The sequence below is a fragment of the Rhinolophus sinicus genome, chromosome 5 (genome assembly GCF_057876585.1).
Source record: "Rhinolophus sinicus isolate RSI-liver-muscle chromosome 5, RSI-T2T, whole genome shotgun sequence".
Taxonomy (NCBI): domain Eukaryota; kingdom Metazoa; phylum Chordata; class Mammalia; order Chiroptera; family Rhinolophidae; genus Rhinolophus; species Rhinolophus sinicus.
Genome location: NC_142505.1, coordinates 88,849,270 through 88,865,709, shown reverse-complemented (window position 1 = coordinate 88,865,709; position 16,440 = coordinate 88,849,270). Strand labels below are relative to the sequence as shown.

Below are 16,440 nucleotides of genomic sequence, written 5' to 3'. Positions count from 1 at the left end.
CCCTGTAGTACAAGCTAAAGTCAGGGAGTGTGATACCTCCAGCATTGTCCTTTTTGCTTTGGCTATTCGGGGTCTTTTGTGGTTCCATACAAATCTGATGATTTTTTTGTTCAATTTTTAAAAAAAATGCCATTGGGATTTTGATGGGGATTGCATTAAATCTGTATATTGCTTTGGGAAATATGGCCATTTTAACTATGTTGATTCTTCCAATCCATGAACACAGAATGTCTTTCCATTTCTTTGTGTCTTCTTCAATTTCTTTAAAAAATGTCTTATAGTTTTCAGTATATAAGTCTTTCACATCCTTGGTTAAGTTTATTCCTAGGTATTTTACTCTTTTTGTTGCAATTGCAAAAGGAATTTTTTTTAAATTTCTTTTTCTGAGATTTAATTGTTAGTATATATAGGAATGTAATGGACTTTTGTACTAATTTTATAGCCGGCAACTTTAAAGTATTCATTTATTGTTTCTAGTAATAGCTTTTTGGTGGAGTCTTTAGGGTTTTTTACATATAGTAGTATCATGTCATCTGTAAAAAGTGACAATTTAACTTCTTCATTCCCAATTTGGATGCCTTTTATTTCTTTCTCTTGCCTGATTGCTCTGGCGAGGACTTCCAACACTATGTTGAAAAGCAGAAGTGATAGGAGACAGCTCTGTCGTGTTCCTGAACGTAGAGCAAAGGGCTTCAGTTTTTCAGCATTAATTATGATAGTAGCTGAAGGTTTGGCATATATGGCCTTTATTATGTTGAGGTATTTTCCTTCTATACTCATTTTATTAAGTATTTTAATCACAGATGTATGTTGTATCTTGGCAAATGCTTTTTCTGCATCTATTGATATAATCATGATTTTTGTCCTTTATTTTGTTTATGTGGTATACCACATCGATCAATTTGTCTACATTGAACCATCCTGATGCCCCTGGGATGAACCCTACTTGGTCATGATATATAATATCTTTAATGCATTGTTGTATTCGATTTGCTAGAATTTTGTTTAGGATTTTTGCATCTGTATTCATCAGAGATATGGTCTGTAATTTTCTTTTTTTTGTGTTATCCTTACCAGGTTTTGGTATCAGGGTAAGAGGATTTTTTTTTTAAATTAATAATTCAGTCTCTTTAACTGTTAAAGGTCTATTTAGATTATTTACAAGTATTTCTTCTTGAGCAGTTTGATAGTTTTTATGTTTCTAGGAATTTGTCTGTTTCATCTAGGTTATCTAATTTGTTGGTATACAATTGTTCATACTATTCCTTATAACCCTTTTTATTTCTGTAGTTATTTCTGTTAGTAGTAATGTCCCAACTTGGATTCCTAGTGTTTTTCTCTTATTTTTCTTGATCAGACTAACCAAAGATTTGCCTTTTTTAAAAAATCAACTTTTGATATTGTTGATTCTCTATTGTTTTTCTATTCTCTATATCATTTATTTCTGATTTAACATTTATTATTTTCCCTGTTCTGCTTGCTTTGGGTTTACTTTGCTCTTCTTTTTCAAGTGTGTTAAAGTGGAATGTTAGTTTATTGATTTGAGATCTTTATTCTTTTTTAATATCAATATTTACAGGTATAAATTTCTCTTGGAGCACTGCCTACACTCCACTCACTCCAATTTTGGTATGTTGTATTTTTGTTTTCATTCATCTCAAAGTATTTTTAAATATTCTTTGTGATTTTTTTTGACCCCTTCATTGTTTAGGAGTATATTGTTTAATTTTCACATATTTTTTAATTCCCCAAATTTCCTTCCGTTACCAATTTCTGATTACATTCCATTGTGTTGGGAGAACATAGTTTGCATGATTTCATTTCTTTTAAATTTATTGAGAAGGATTAACTTATTAAGAAAGCCCTAACATGTGGTTGATTCTGGAGGATGTTCCATATACACTTAAGAAGAATGTGTATTTTGCCATTCATTGTAGTGTGCTATAGATGTCTGTTAGGTCTAATTGATTCATACTTAAACTCTTCTATTTCTTTTTGTTCTTATGTGTAGTTGTTCTATCCATTATTGAAAGTGGGGTACTGAAATCTCCAATTATTGTTGAATTGCCTATTTCTCTTTTTTTAAAAATTAAAGTTTATTGAGGTGACAATTGTTAGTAAAGTTACATAGATTTCACGTGTACAATTCTGTATTACATCATCTATAAATCCCATTGTGTGTTCACCACCCAGAGTCAGTTTTTCTTCCATCACCATATATTTGATGAATTGTCTATTTCTCTCTCCAATTCTATCATCATTTACTTCATGTAGTTTGGGGCTCTCTCTGTTTTTAGGTGCATTATGTTTCTAACCGTTATGTCTTCCTGATGGAATGACTTTTGTCATCATAAAATGTTCTTCATTGTCTTTAGTGACAATTTTGACTGTTTTATCTGATATTAGTATAACCACTTCAGCTCTCTGTGGATGATCTATCTTTTTTCATACTTATAATCTATACGTATCTTTGAATCTAAAGTGTATCTCTTGTAGAAAGCATAGAGTTCAATCATGGTTTTTTGTGGGTTTTTTTCACTTTTTAAAAAAAACCTTCTGCCTATCTCTGTCTTTTGACCAGAGAATTCAATCCATTTGTATGTAATGTAATTACTGGTAAGGTAGGATTTATGTCTGCCATTTTGCTGTTTGTTTTCTGTATATCATATCTTTTAAAAATTCCTCTGTTATGGCCTTTTTCTGTGTTAAATAGATATTTTCTTGTGTACCATTTTAACTTTCTTGTCATTTACTTTATTGCTTTCAGCTATTTTCTTACATGTTTATGATGGGGATTATAATTAACATCTTAATTTATAACAATCTGTTATAGGTGTCCTGGGCATACACAAGTTTTACACTTGCATGTGGCCTTCTAAATTTCTGGGAACATGCTGGTGCTTTTCAGAGCCTCCTAGGGATATCTCGTTCCCTAACTTTCCCATTTATTTATTTATTTATTTATTTATTTATTTATTTATTTATTTATTTATCTTCTTTGTTCCAAATGTTTTCACCACCTCAGGCAGCAGCAAAATTAAACAACTGCTGCTGATATGTTTGGACAAACACCCCAGGGAAAGGATATTCTACACAGAGTGAGCTCTGAGTCAGGTTAAGTAAAAACAAGCCCTGTGAGTGGATGCTTTCAGGGAACTTCCAGACAGGTCAAATAGTGACAGTTCCCAGGGGATAGAATGCTGGGGAATTCCAAATTTAGGGTACCCCTTCCAGTGGCTATTAGGCTGCTGCTTTTCCCAGCAACTGTGGTTGTGAAGCTTTTGGTTTTTAAGGTTGCCACAGAGTTGTGGAGAGGAAATGCCTCTAGAGCAGGGGTGTCCAAACTTTTTTCAACGTTTTTCACCAAGGGCCGTATGCAGTAAAATACACAGACAGCCAGGCCACTCACTCGAGGTGAAGTATGTATTGCCTCACCTGGTTTATTTAAGTAAACTAAATATATTTTTGGAATTTGCTGCGGGCCAATAAAAAAATGAATCGTGGGCCGCAGTTGGCCCGTGGGCCGCAGTTTGGACACCCCTGCTCTAGAGCAAGTTAAAAAGCAACGAAACTCACAATCTTAACACGATTCAGCTGTGTTTCTTGAAAAAACTCTCCTCAAATTGTTGAAAGTCTTTGGTTAACTTCCAGAATTCTGAAAAATTGGACTGTGACAATTTTTGCCAAAGTTCTCATTGCTTTTATGGGGGAATGGATTTTTTGAGGTCCTGATTCCATCGTTCTGGAAGCTGATCCAGATGGGGATCTTTTAATTTTAACATTCGATAATTCTATGCTCTGAGATTCTTATTTGTGTAATTGGGAGGAAATAAACAATCTACTTCTCCTGCTTTACCACCAATATGAGTGATACAGAGGGGAAGATTGTGAAGTACCTTATGTGTCAGAGGAAACCTCTGCAAACATAAGTTCATTATCCCTTTACAGAATGCTCAGTTCATCAAGGAGAACATGCTGTAATACTATATCTACTTAGCATGTGGAAATCACCCACTCCTACAGAGCATTCAGGAAAAAAAAAAAAGAACAAAGATCTGCTAACAGATATAGAAAAACAGGTGTTTCCATGCACCTAGGAGTGGTCACTGTAATTTAGCTCTAAGCTTCCGGGTAGCTGAGGTAAAAAGGGGCAAAGTCATATGACGTTCTCACTGTCTCATAAAATAACAAACAAATGTAACTGCGGGAGCCAATTTTTTTCCTGGCACCAATTTCTAGGAGGAATTTATTAAGTGGTTTTTGATGTAATGGACACATTTCTTCAACCGAACTTCCCTCAAGGGATCCATTCTCACAGAGCTCAAAGCCACAGCAGGCAAAGGCAGGAAGTGTTTGTTCATGGATAGGATGGCGACATCTGCAGGGCAAGGTTGGGAGGGGAAGGAAGGAACGCCATCAGCTGAAGGGTGGGAAGACTTCACGAAGGTGGTAGCATGTAAGGATGCCCTCAAGGGATAAGTAAGGTTTTGAACAGTGAAGAAGGGCAAGAAAATAGCATTTTGGGCAGAAGGAAGAACAGTAGCAATGGGAAGGCGGGGACACATTTGAAAGACATTTTGTAGGTTGAACAGACAGGGCTTGGTGTTCATCTGGATATGGGTGCGGAGGGAGAGAGAGGACTCCTGTCTGTCCCCTAGGAAGGGATGTGGAGCTTGGCAGGGAGGGTTTGCCGTGGGGCTCTGAAATTGCCCAGTGAGCATCCGTAGTGAAAGTGGTGGTCACCATAGTAACAGAAAGCATTCAGTGAGCTGCACTGCTTACCAAGCAATGTGTAATCTCAGGATATCCGTATGAGGTAGAAAGAGTTGTAGGAATTGAGAAGTAAAGAAGCCTGGCTTGCAACCATGATGATTCAGATGGAGTCCGTTGGGGATAGTTCTGGGAGTCGGCTCCTTAACAAGCTCTCCAGGTAATGACGATACAGGTGGGTTATGAGTCAAGCTTTTATGAATGTGGGTGTTATGGGATGAGTCCTGGACTGGGATTCAGGAGCAAGGAGCTCTGGCCTCTGTCTTCCCCTAATGTACTGTGCAACCTTGTGCAAGTAACTTCCCATCTCTGGGCCTGTTTCCTCTATAAAATAAGGGGATTAGACTCAGTCAGCAAGTCTCAACCCAAGCTGTACAACAGAGTCTGCTGGGAAGCTTTGACAAACTGCTGGTGCCTGAGCCACACACTGTGTCCCAGGCTAGCATCCATGCCAACACACTGAGGTGACTTTGTGTGTGTATGTGTGTTTAAAAAACTTCCAGGTGATTCTAATTACTGCTGGAGTTGAAAATTACCATCTAGAATCTAGATGATGCCCAGTGTTCCTCTTGTTCTAGAATTCTGAATCTGGGCAACGTTGTATCACCCCTTTCTTCATTATTCCCTGTCATGGGGGAAGAGGATTCTACAGAAGACAGTTTTCCCAGATAATTAAGAGGACTCCATTAAACACCAATCTTTTAAAACTTTCACTCTTCTTTGATTTTTCTTCTTAAAACAGCAAAATGCTTCTGATGATATAAAGTCACTATAGTCATTCATTTGTGCAGTTATTCAATAGATATGCATTTGACCTCTGCCGTGTGTTAGATGTTTATTAAAAAAATGTCATAGAGTAGTCAAAAAATGGATGGATCATGGATTAGTAATAATAATAATAATGGCAACTAAGTAATAATAATAATGGCAACTAAGTAATAATAATAATGACAACTAACATTTAAATATTCATCAAGTGCTTACTCTCTGGTAGGCACTGACTAAGCACGCTGGTTTCATTATCACATTTACTCTTCACAGCAGTCCTCTGACACAGGTACAGTTATATCCCCCTATTAGAGATGCGGAAACCAAGGCACAGAGAAGTCCTGTACTTTCTCAAGGTCACACAGCTGGGTGGGGCAGCGCTGGGATTCAAACCAGGCCCCAACCAGCCGATGTGATCTGAAACAACGTTGTTCCCTCCCAGAGCCTCAGTTTCCTCTGGTGCTGAGGAACTCAGGCCCCTTGGAGCCCTCACACCTTACGAGTCCATGTCTGCCCCCTCAGGTCCCTCCGAAAGTCTCTCACCTGCATCAAGGAGAGTCTGCGGATCTTCATCGACCTGGGGGCGAGAGACAAGGCCACCGAGGCCTGGCTTGCGGCTGGGCGACTCCACTACCTCCTGCAGGAAGACGAGCTGGTGGAGCTGTACCTGCAGGTAGGCCTCCCGCAGAGCTCATCTGCTGACTCGGGCCATTTGTGGGAGGCAGCTGGACCCTCCACAGTGACCATCTGGAGAGAGAGAGGGTAGGTCAACTCGGGGCCGCTCCCTGCACACAGATGGAAACCAGGGCAGCCTGGCAGGCTGAATACAGATGGAAAAGGGACAGTCCCTGAGCCCATATACACCTGTGAGCTCTCAAAGAACCCGGTGGGAGACTCTCTCACTTGTCACGTCAAATATATCCATCTTTCCAAAGCTGGACATGTAATTCGACTTCGGGGTTTTGCTGCAATTTGAGGTTGATGTGTGTAGGGTGTTAACGTTATTGTTCTCTTATGATTTTTTGTTTGCGTACCTTTAATATCTGAGATAGGGCGTAGAGTAGTGACTTAAAGCCTGAGCTTTGGAGAAAGACAGTCCTGGAATCAAATCACAGGGCTGTTATTATGAACTGCGTGACCTCGGGCTTGCCACGTGAGCTCTCTGGGCCTCAGTTTCTTCATGGGTGAGCCCTCTCTTAGTAAGGATTGGGAATATGACTTACATAGTAAACACATATGCATAGGAAGCATTTACCAAGTGCTTGGGACTTAGTAAATGCTTAAGAAATGGTATTTCATCATCATCATCATCACCATTATTGTTATTACTATTATCTGCACAATGCTGATATTATAATGGTATATAAGAGGATTTGTTCCATCAAAAATATGCACCTTCCTTCCCATTTCTTGCTTTCTCCCTTGTTATTCCCCTACACTTGCAAAAACTTTCTTCCACTGAGACTTAATAATGCTTGTGTAATGTTGATCAAATGTTTACTCTACGCAGGAAACTTAGGGAAACACATCACACATGTAATGTAGTTTAATCCTTGTTACAAATACAGCAGTAGTTTCTACTGAATGAGGACAAGTGACTTGCCCAAGGTGAAATAGCTAGTTAAGTGGTGAAAACTGCCCGCTGGCAGTGAGACTTAAAGCTTTCACTCTCAGACTCTATTCTGCCTTGGGATTTTAGAGCTGGAAGGATTTTTAGAGAGCAGACAGTTCCGTTTTGCCTTGACTTTCCATGAGCTGGAGGCCAGAAGGAGCTGTTTTGGGTTCATGGCTTGTGGCAGAGCCTCTGTCTCCAGGATTCCATCTCACTGCCTCTCCCTGCGTGTAGCTGCATATGCAATAATGATAATTGTGGGGTCTTGCACCAATGACTCACTGGCCAGAACTGGTCCCAGGCCCAGCCAACCCCCGAGTACCACCTAACTTGAAATTCTGCAGGTCTTTCCCACTGACAGGAATCATTCTCTCCCTGAGGCGGTTTGAGGTGCTGTAGCTGCACAGCTGATGCTGTGCATTCTTCACTCTTCAACTTCTCACCACCTCTTGTGTTGATGCAATATGAAGTAGTTTGCTGGAGAGAACGAGGTCATGGTGGCTAGGAGAAGCAAGGGTACTAGGCTGGAGGACACTAGCATTAGTTTGCCACTCGCTACCGATGTGAACGTGGAGCGGTTTCTTAATCTTTCTGAGCCTCGGTTTCTCCATCTGGAAAGTGCAGGTGTTGGACTAGTCCACTGCTTTCCACACTTCAGTTATTTGTACGTCAAGTTCACAGTTTTGCCATATCTGTGTACCGTGTACTACTATTTACTTATTTTTGACTCAATTTCAAATCAGCTTAGCTTTTTACACTAAACTAATGCTAGCTGAAATCACAGGTTTTGATGTATTATTAATCTTTTATTCTTAAAACACATTGAAGTAAATACTTAGCTATGGAAACCTAAAATATTCGTGTACTGCTAAAAATCACTCTAGGGCCATACAGTGTAATCACTCATAACATGATGGGGAAATGCTGGACTAGAGAATCTCAAAGCCTTCTTACCAGCTCTGTGAGGGTGGAGGACAATTCAGAATTCTGGACACTTTAGCAGAGGCTTAAACTAGGTGGTCAGGGTCTCTCTCCTGCCAGTCCTGTGAACCTTTGAGGTCCTTCCCTCCATCTTTTTTTTTTTCTTTTTAGATTTTACTGGGGAAGGGGAACAGGACTTTATTGGGGAACAGTGTGTACTTCCAGGACTTTTTTCCAAGTCAAGTTGTTGTCCTTTCAATCTTAGTTGTGGAGGGTGCAGCTCAGCTCCAGGTCCAGTTGCCGTTTTCTAGTTGCAGGGGGCACAGCCCACCATCCCTTGCGGGACTCAAGGAGTTGAATTGGCAACCTTGTGGTTGAGAGGCCACTGGCCCATGTGGGAATCGAACAGGCAGCCTTCGTTGTTAGGAGCACGGAGCTCCAACCGCCTGAGCCACCAGGCCGGCCCCTCCTTCCCTCCATCTTTGACAGCCGTTTCTGTCTCACCCAGGCAGCCATCCAGAAAGCCCTGAAGTCAGAGGAGCCCTCCTTGGCTCTCAAGCTCTACGAAGAAGCAGGTGACGTGTTCTTCAATGGAACCCGCCACAGGCATCGCGCAGTGGAGTATTACCGAGTAAGTCCGAGCTACACAGCGCTCCCAGCCAGACCCTGGTACAGAAGGGTGCGTGGCCACATAAACTTCAGCCTGGACCCCTCTCCCCCTCTCTTACGGGTATTTATTTTTTCCTCTCTTTGTTCAATTTAGCAGGCTCTAAAAGAAGGTGCTGATAAACTCTGTCATTCTCAGGCTGGATAAATTATTCTTCCTGGGAAAACAACCCATAACAATGACATCTCTTGGGTGCATGGTACTTTACTGTTTGTATCACACTTTTATGTTAACGTTTCCATGTACCACTGATGGCATGGTGGGAGATGTCTGGTCCATGGACAAACACTTTTGTTTTGCTAGTTTTTAATAAGTATGCACTAGAAAATATTTTTAAAAATTAAAAATGTATAATAACAGCTTATCAAAGTCACGATGAGGCAAGATAACAAAAGACTGTTGATTTAAGAAATAATACTAATTAAATAAGTGTCCAGATGATGTTAAGCAGATATGTCAGAAAATCATAATTGTTATCATTGACTGAATTTAGGGAAACATCACTATCTTATCCTAAAATTTTACTTATTCAGATATTCATTCATTTGCTTGTTCAGTTGTTTATTCAGTCATCAAACATTTATCAAGCAGCCAGCATGTGCCAGGCACTGAGCTGGGGTGGGGAGAACAAGAAACACGTCCCTATTGGGATGCGCATTGTCATGGGCATTTTATAAATGAGAAAAGTAAGGCAACATGAAGTGACCTGCCTAAAATTCTATCATAATAAAAACAATAGGAATGACCATTTACTGGACACTCAGACACGCCACATGCGCTGTATATGTGCTTTATAGATTAGCACTGTAAGTGCTGAGGGAGCACATGGATGGAAGGTGAATAACTTTCCTGCTCTTAGTTTCCCCAATCTTTAGAGGCCTGATGACCTCTAGTTCTTCCCCCGCTAAGATCTGGGCGTAGCAACCAAGAGCAAGGACCAGGAAAATGAGCAGAGAAAAGCTATGCATGGAAACATGACCCATCCCCTTGGTTTTCGTCGCTACCATCCCCCAACCCGTCAGTGGAGTGTGAGCCCCTATGTTAAGTACCAGTGCTTCTTGGGAGACGACGGTTCTTTGTGCCTCTCTTCTCAGGCTGGGGCTGTCCCTTTAGCAAGGAGGATGAAGGCAGTGAGAACCGAGCTCCGGGTCTTCAACAAGCTGACGGAGCTGCAGATCAGTGTGGAAGGCTATGACAAGGCTTTGGAATTTGCCACCCTGGCGGCCAGGCTCAGCACAGTCACAGGTAGGTGGCCCTGTATTGAACGGGAGTGGTAAACACTCCCCCAGGAGGTACAACAAAGCGGTCACAGCACAGGCTCTGGAGTCAGACTGCACAGATTCAATTCTGGGTCCAACTACAGGGAGCCCTTAATTAAACAAGCTGCTTAAGTCTAACAGCTTCAAGTTTGTCTTCGGCAAATCAGGATTAAAAATAACACCCAACTCATGCAGCTGGTATGAAGACTATTGATTAACCATGTAAAATCTATAGTGCTTAGTACATAATAAGTCCTTGGTAAGTGTTACCTATACCCACTAATTATTATATTACAGTTGGTATTCCTCTGAGTACAGGGCAAATAGTGTTTTATCCTATGCATAGGCAATGCCCCTTCCAAAAAACCTGTGCCCTAAATTTTTAATGGATTGATTGTTAATCAAACGCATATTTTCCCCATGGAATTAAAATGTAGGTGAAGGTCAGATTCCCATTTAATTAACTCACTGTGTATCTGAAATAGTTTGCATTTACTACAAAAGCTAGTGGGACACAAAACAAGTCATTAAAATAGAAAGAAGGCAGACTTTTAAAAAGATTAAAAAAAAAAACTCATCTCAAAAGTTGGTGCTTGAGGGAAAGCAGTTTTGATTAGAGGAGGCTTGATTAGATGCAGAGGCAAATGGAATCTTCTGTAATGATTCTGGAAGGACTTTTGGGCATTCTCAATGACATTAGATGTGGATGGTCCTGGACTTTATTGTGTCTAATTGCACTTCAGAGCACTCTCCTCTTCCTCCCTTTTTCTGTACTGCAAAAACTCTTATCTCTGCGACTGTCTGGCTAATCTCAGGAAAGGCCTTGGGGGCCCCAGGCAGCTTCCTCTCGGGCACTCTTCATCCTTTCCTGGACAGAAGCTGACAGGAGGCTGTATCCACCCTTTCGTGTACTTCCCCGTGACTGGATTTTTCCATATCAGAGAATTTTCTCTCCTGTGGATTTTCTCTTTTAATTTGGGCTTTGGCCCTTTGAACCTTAAAAGTGATGTTGTTAGATTGCATCAAGCAGCCATCTTGCAAATAGCCCCCCAAAACTATTGGAAGCCTTTGTTCTCTTTAAAAGACCACTTTGTACTAAAGGAGTTAGTTATTAAAGCAACAAATGCACCCAAACCCAAAACAACATGCCATAGACTCATTAGAACGAAGGTTCTACAGTGTGGGTTAAAAGTAAACAGGCTCTAGCTTAGCTGAGACTGCGAGCTGGTAAAGGAGCAGTGCTGACGACCCCTGCTGATGGCAGCCCCAGAGCGCTCTGGAGAGAGTCTTTATGTGAAGACATTAGTTATATAGTTATTCATTGTGAAGAATTCTTAGCTACTCCATTAAATTAGTCTTGTCACTATGTCCCATCACAGGGATTTGGAAATAATCATTTCCCAGTTACAGTGACATCTGTAGTGAGGAGGAAGTTGTTTTTCAAGAATCCTCCCAGCAAATCCTGACCAGCACGTGTACTCTAATTAGTCACGCTCACAGAGCTCTGTTTTCTGTTGCAGCACTTACCACAGGTGTAATTTTACCTTTGTTCGTGGGATTCTTTAAGGAATGTCTGTGTCCTATGAGACAGTAAGCCTCACGAGGGTGCGGACCTCTTCTACCTTGTTCTCTATGTCCCAAGCACAATCCCCGGCACCTAACAGACCTTCACAACATTGTCCAGAATGAATGGGTGAATGATGGGAAGCGTTGGCTGCAGGATAGCTCTCTCCGTCGTCCTCTCCTAGGAGATCAGAGGCAGCAGCTGGTGGCCTTTCACCGTCTGGCTTCGGTGTACTACTCCCTGAACATGTGTGAGATGGCTGAAGACTGCTACCTAAAGACACTGTCCCTCTGTCCAGCTTGGCTGCAGAGTCCCAAGGAGGCGCTGTACTATGCGAAGGTATATTATCGCCTGGGCCAACTCACCTTCCACCAGCTGAAGGTAAGAGCCTTACTTGCAGTGTCGTGTGTGTGACAGTTGCCATCCAACCGTATCCTTCCCCTGACCCTGAGCCCTCAGGGTAGAGTTGAGGTGGCCCAGATGGGGAGTCTCGTCTCATAGGGTGGGGAGTGGCCCCACTGAGGACCCAGTGATTCTTTCCACTTAGCCCCATTGGAAGCTTCCAAGGTGTTCCCAGCTCTGCTAGGAGATAGATCACAGCTTTTCCTTCTCCTTGCTCTGCTCTCGTTTCTGTGGCCATTTTATCTATCAAGCACTATGGGCACGTTGCCTGGTACCTGCGAGCATCTGAAGGGCCTATGAAAATATATGAGACCCAAAACAAAAGAACTCAGAACTCCACAATGAAAATAAAAAGTAATGCTTAACTGTATGTCTACAGAATGTTATAGATTAACTAGTCACTTGAAACTCACTTTATGATAAAGTTATACGAAACTGTACTTTAGGAGAAATCTGGGCGTATGTTAGTATGTTTGAGATAATGAGGTGTGGGGTCTTCGAATGTCAGCACGTGCAGCTCCCAGGGCCTTAGCTGTGATCCTCCTGTTTGCTCTGCTGGAGTAGAATCCAGAACATCTTATTTCCCAGCCCCTTGGAGAACTGTGTTGGTGTGAGATTCTGTTACGATTCTGGCCCTCCAGTCTCATCCCAGGCCTTGGCTTCCTTTTACCAGAGGTCCCTGTCGGCTCCCGCACAAGCCTCCGTCTCTTCATTCAGGGGCTTCTGAGGGAGTCACGTCTGTGTCTGGCCCTCAGGGGATCCTCAGAGCAACTGGCTGTCCTTGTCTTATTTGCCAGAATTAATTATTGCTTCTGGCCTGAATTAATTATTGACTTAGGAGGGTTAATGGGAACCAGACATTCCTTTTTGAGTCTCGCCCAAAGGAGCATCTGTTCCTCATTTCTGCCACAGAGGGAGGGGTAACGGGTTGGGAAGGACTCCACAGCCATCTTCCCTCTGTCCCACAGCTCCCAGGGAGCCGTTCAGGGACAGAGTGTGTGTGATTGGATTGTATCAACTAAAGGCTCTAGGGTTGCAAGGAGAAGAACTCAACTCAAACTAGCTTAAGCAAAAACGGGCAATTGATTGGCTTAACTAACAGGGAAGTTCAGGTGTAAATTTAGTTTCAGGTAGTTCTGGATGCTGGTGCTCCAATACCATCATGCATCTCCCCATCTCTCTCTGTATCTCTCGGCTCTGTGTGCTTCTACTTCTGTTTCTTGGTCTCCTTCCCCTCTCACTATTGGCAAGCTCAAGCCCACCCCTAACAGGGTACCCTGCTCGGTCACACAGAAAGTTTCCTGGGAGGGGCCGGGATAGGTCAGCTTGAGCCATTTCAGCACCCCTGAAGCACTGTACCCAGGGGGATGCTGCTTCATGACTGGCAGAGCCTGGGTAAGATGCCACTCCTGTGCCTGGGGATGAGGGCCACTGGGGGTTAGCAATGTCCTGGGGCTGCAGTGGAGTGGGGGAGGAGCTCCCCGGAGGAACCCGGAGAAGGGACGGGAAAATATGTCAGGCAGACAAAAGCTAGGGCTCCCAGCACTGCCACCAGCCTGTCCTGGGAATGTTCGCTAATGCTGTGTCTTCTTTGCCCCCTTGCCACGGGGTTAGGATGCCCACGATGCCACTGAATACTTCTGGCTGGCCCTGGCAGCAGCGGTCCTGCTGGGTGACGAGGAGCTGCAGGATACCATTAGGAACAGGCTGGACAACATCTGCCAGAGCCCCCTGTGGCACAGCAGCCCCTCCGGACGCTCCTCAGAGCGGTCGCGGTGGCTGAGTGGGGGGGGCCTGGCCCTCTGAGGAAAGCTGCCCCTTCTCTGACCAGTTGGCATGGCCAGAAGCTGCCCCGCTGCCCTAGGCTTCTAGACACTAATTGGAGGGTTCAAGTCCTCACCTGACCCAGCCCCCTCATTTCACAGTGGAAAGAACACAGCCCAGAGTGAGAGCAGCTCATTCTGGGCTGACCACATGAGCCGTGGATGACACAGCAGGCATTCGAAGGCCTGGCTTTGTGTCTGGAGCCTCACCAGCAGACCGTGGCTCTTCCACACATATGGCCTTGGAAATGCACTTTCTTGACACACAATTCTAGAGAAAACGAGATACGTTGCCGCCGGGGAAACCTAGCTCATCCCCCAGTGGGGAAATCAGGAACTGCACTGGAGAGAAGACAGCAGACTGGACTTTGTTCCCTCACGGACTTTGCTCAGGGATAGACCCTCCCCTAACCAGTGAAGACACTGGTAGCTTCTTTCTTCTCTCTTTTCAGCTAGGACCAAAGGAGGGGCTGCTTTTCCTGCTCACAGGGCCTGGGGGGCAAGAGGGGTGGGGAATTCACCATGCTCTTACCCCGAAAGACGCAGTCTCAGAATGGCCAGCTGGAAGGCACCGGGCGTGAGGTCTGACCTGGGGTCACCGTCTCCATCCTTTCCTGAGGCTCTGCTCCCACATAATCTGCCAGAAACCCTGGGAAAGCTTCCCAAGGGCTAGGGCATAAAAATGGAGTCCTAAGAAAACTATGATGTGTAAATAGTATATATTATTATATAAACTAGTTTCCTATTAGTATATATAATAATATACATACGTAATAGTAAATTACGTGTAAATAGTATCTATTATTAAATATTGCCCATTTACATCTACACAGACATTTGTCTCCTTTATAACAGGGAGAGACGGGATGGGAGACTTGGAGGATGGGTATCGTGTTGATTTCAGGGCAGCTCCTTGACAAGGCATTTCTGTTAGTTCTCCATCACTACGTAGCACACACAGGAATTGGCCCATTTGTTATCTCACGGTTTCTGTAGGAAAGAGGCATCCAAGTGTGACCTAGCTGGGTCCTCCGGCTCAGGGTGGCTCAGAAGCCTGCGATCCAAGTGTCAGCCGTGGCTGCAGTCTTCCCAAGCTCAGCAAGGGAAGGATCCGCTTTCAGACTCGCTCACATCGTGTGGGCAGGGGTCCGTTCCTTGCTCGGCTGTTGGCCAGAGGTTGCCCAAGTTCCCTGCTTCATCAGAATGAGCAAGTGAGCAGAGTGAGAGAAAGAAGTCACAGGCTTCTCATCACCCACTCTCAGAAATGACATCCAATTAGTTTTGCCTCTTCTATTCTTTGTAAGTGAGTCACTAGGTCCAGCCAGCACAAAAAGGGAGGGTAGTCCCAACGGTTTGAAATGGGGGCCATGTCAGAAGCTGCCTATCCCAATAATTCTGATTCAGTAGGTCTGGGAGACACCCCTGCAACGTGCATTTTTAAGGAGCAACTCAAGTGATTCTGATGAAGGCTCAGCCTTGCTCTGAACTGAGAGAAGATACAAGAAGATCTAGCCACAGGGCTTGCCACCTGATGCCTATGGCTTCAGTTTTACTGTCAGACCCTTAATTTCTAGCTCCTTGGCCCAACCTGGGGGTTGGCAGTGTGGCGGGGTGGGAAGCGGGTGGTGCGTTGCACCAGCATTGCGTCTTCTATGAGTAGTCAGAAGCTGGTCTACACACCAGTACATCTTGTTTTCTCTCAGGAGCTTGGTTGGTTGTCAGAACCAACTCTGCAGAGTATTCTCCAGGAAGGAAGTGAAGTGACCTAACTCACTAGCATGTAAAATAGATGTCATTTTGCTCCCACCACAAACCCTAAAATCTGAGCAGGGAGGGATGTTGCGGAGTTCTTTCAACAACATTCCTGGGAGGGTCAGGGGCACGTGCGTCCCAGGACAGTTACGCATCTGGTATTTGAAGAAGGCGTGCTTGGCCCTGGAAGCAGAGCCGTGACCCATTCCCCATTTGACTCAAGTTACAGACCCTCTCCCTTCCCCGCTGACCTATGCCTCTCCTGGACAGATGCCAGTTTCTGTCTCTGACAGTGTGGTTCCCATGACTGCACCCGGCTTTCGGTGTTGGCAGGTGGGTGGAGAGGACAGAGGCATGTTACGGTACTTAATGTTGTTTAATATTGTATTTTAACGTTGCATTACAATTTGTCTTCCTCCCCCCATCCATAGCGGCCTCGTCTCACCATCGGCTCACATTGAGCTTATGCTCCCAGTGAAACCTCTTCACACATGAGCTTCTGTTTGGCCAGATCTTTCTCAATTGCTACCAATGAATTACATATATATAATTTATATATATAATTTATATGTAAAATTTATATATATGTATATGTATGTATATATGTGTATGCACGTATATGTATATACATACATTTTTAAGTGAAGGGCATTATATCTACTCATTTTACATTTCATTGGGAATTTTGTTTAAAATGTTTTGATTCTGCGCACTTTGGTTCACCTCTAAATCTGGTAAATCTGCCTCTAACAGGTCAGTTATAAAAATGTTCCGCACAGTTCCAAAGACAAAGGTAGGACAAGGTTTTTTAATGAGGAAAAGCGTTGTGCTGTATCCTCGCCATGACTACATCCTGTATGCAAATTGGTTTGCTAACATAGTCTTTAAAAGTATTTAAAAAT

At 43.4% G+C, this 16,440-nt stretch overlaps 1 protein-coding gene across 5 annotated transcripts in view; it reads left to right on the top strand.

Annotated features, from left to right (window-relative positions):
* Window positions 1–14,620, top strand: part of SH3TC2 (SH3 domain and tetratricopeptide repeats 2) — a 108,203-nt gene extending 93,583 nt beyond the window's left edge. For 3 of the 5 annotated variants that reach the window (XM_019734346.3, XM_074313742.2, XM_019734344.3), the window contains 5 exons: window positions 6,061–6,211; window positions 8,580–8,702; window positions 9,833–9,983; window positions 11,746–11,942; window positions 13,578–14,620. In XM_019734346.3, the coding sequence (XP_019589905.3) occupies window positions 6,061–6,211; window positions 8,580–8,702; window positions 9,833–9,983; window positions 11,746–11,942; window positions 13,578–13,769 (814 nt within the window). In that variant the 3' untranslated portion in view covers window positions 13,770–14,620. The remainder of the gene's footprint in view (window positions 1–6,060; window positions 6,212–8,579; window positions 8,703–9,832; window positions 9,984–11,745; window positions 11,943–13,577) is intronic. The other 2 variants (XR_012489829.2, XM_019734345.3) reach the window with 2 other exon arrangements.
* Window positions 14,621–16,440: the final 1,820 nt, after the last annotated feature.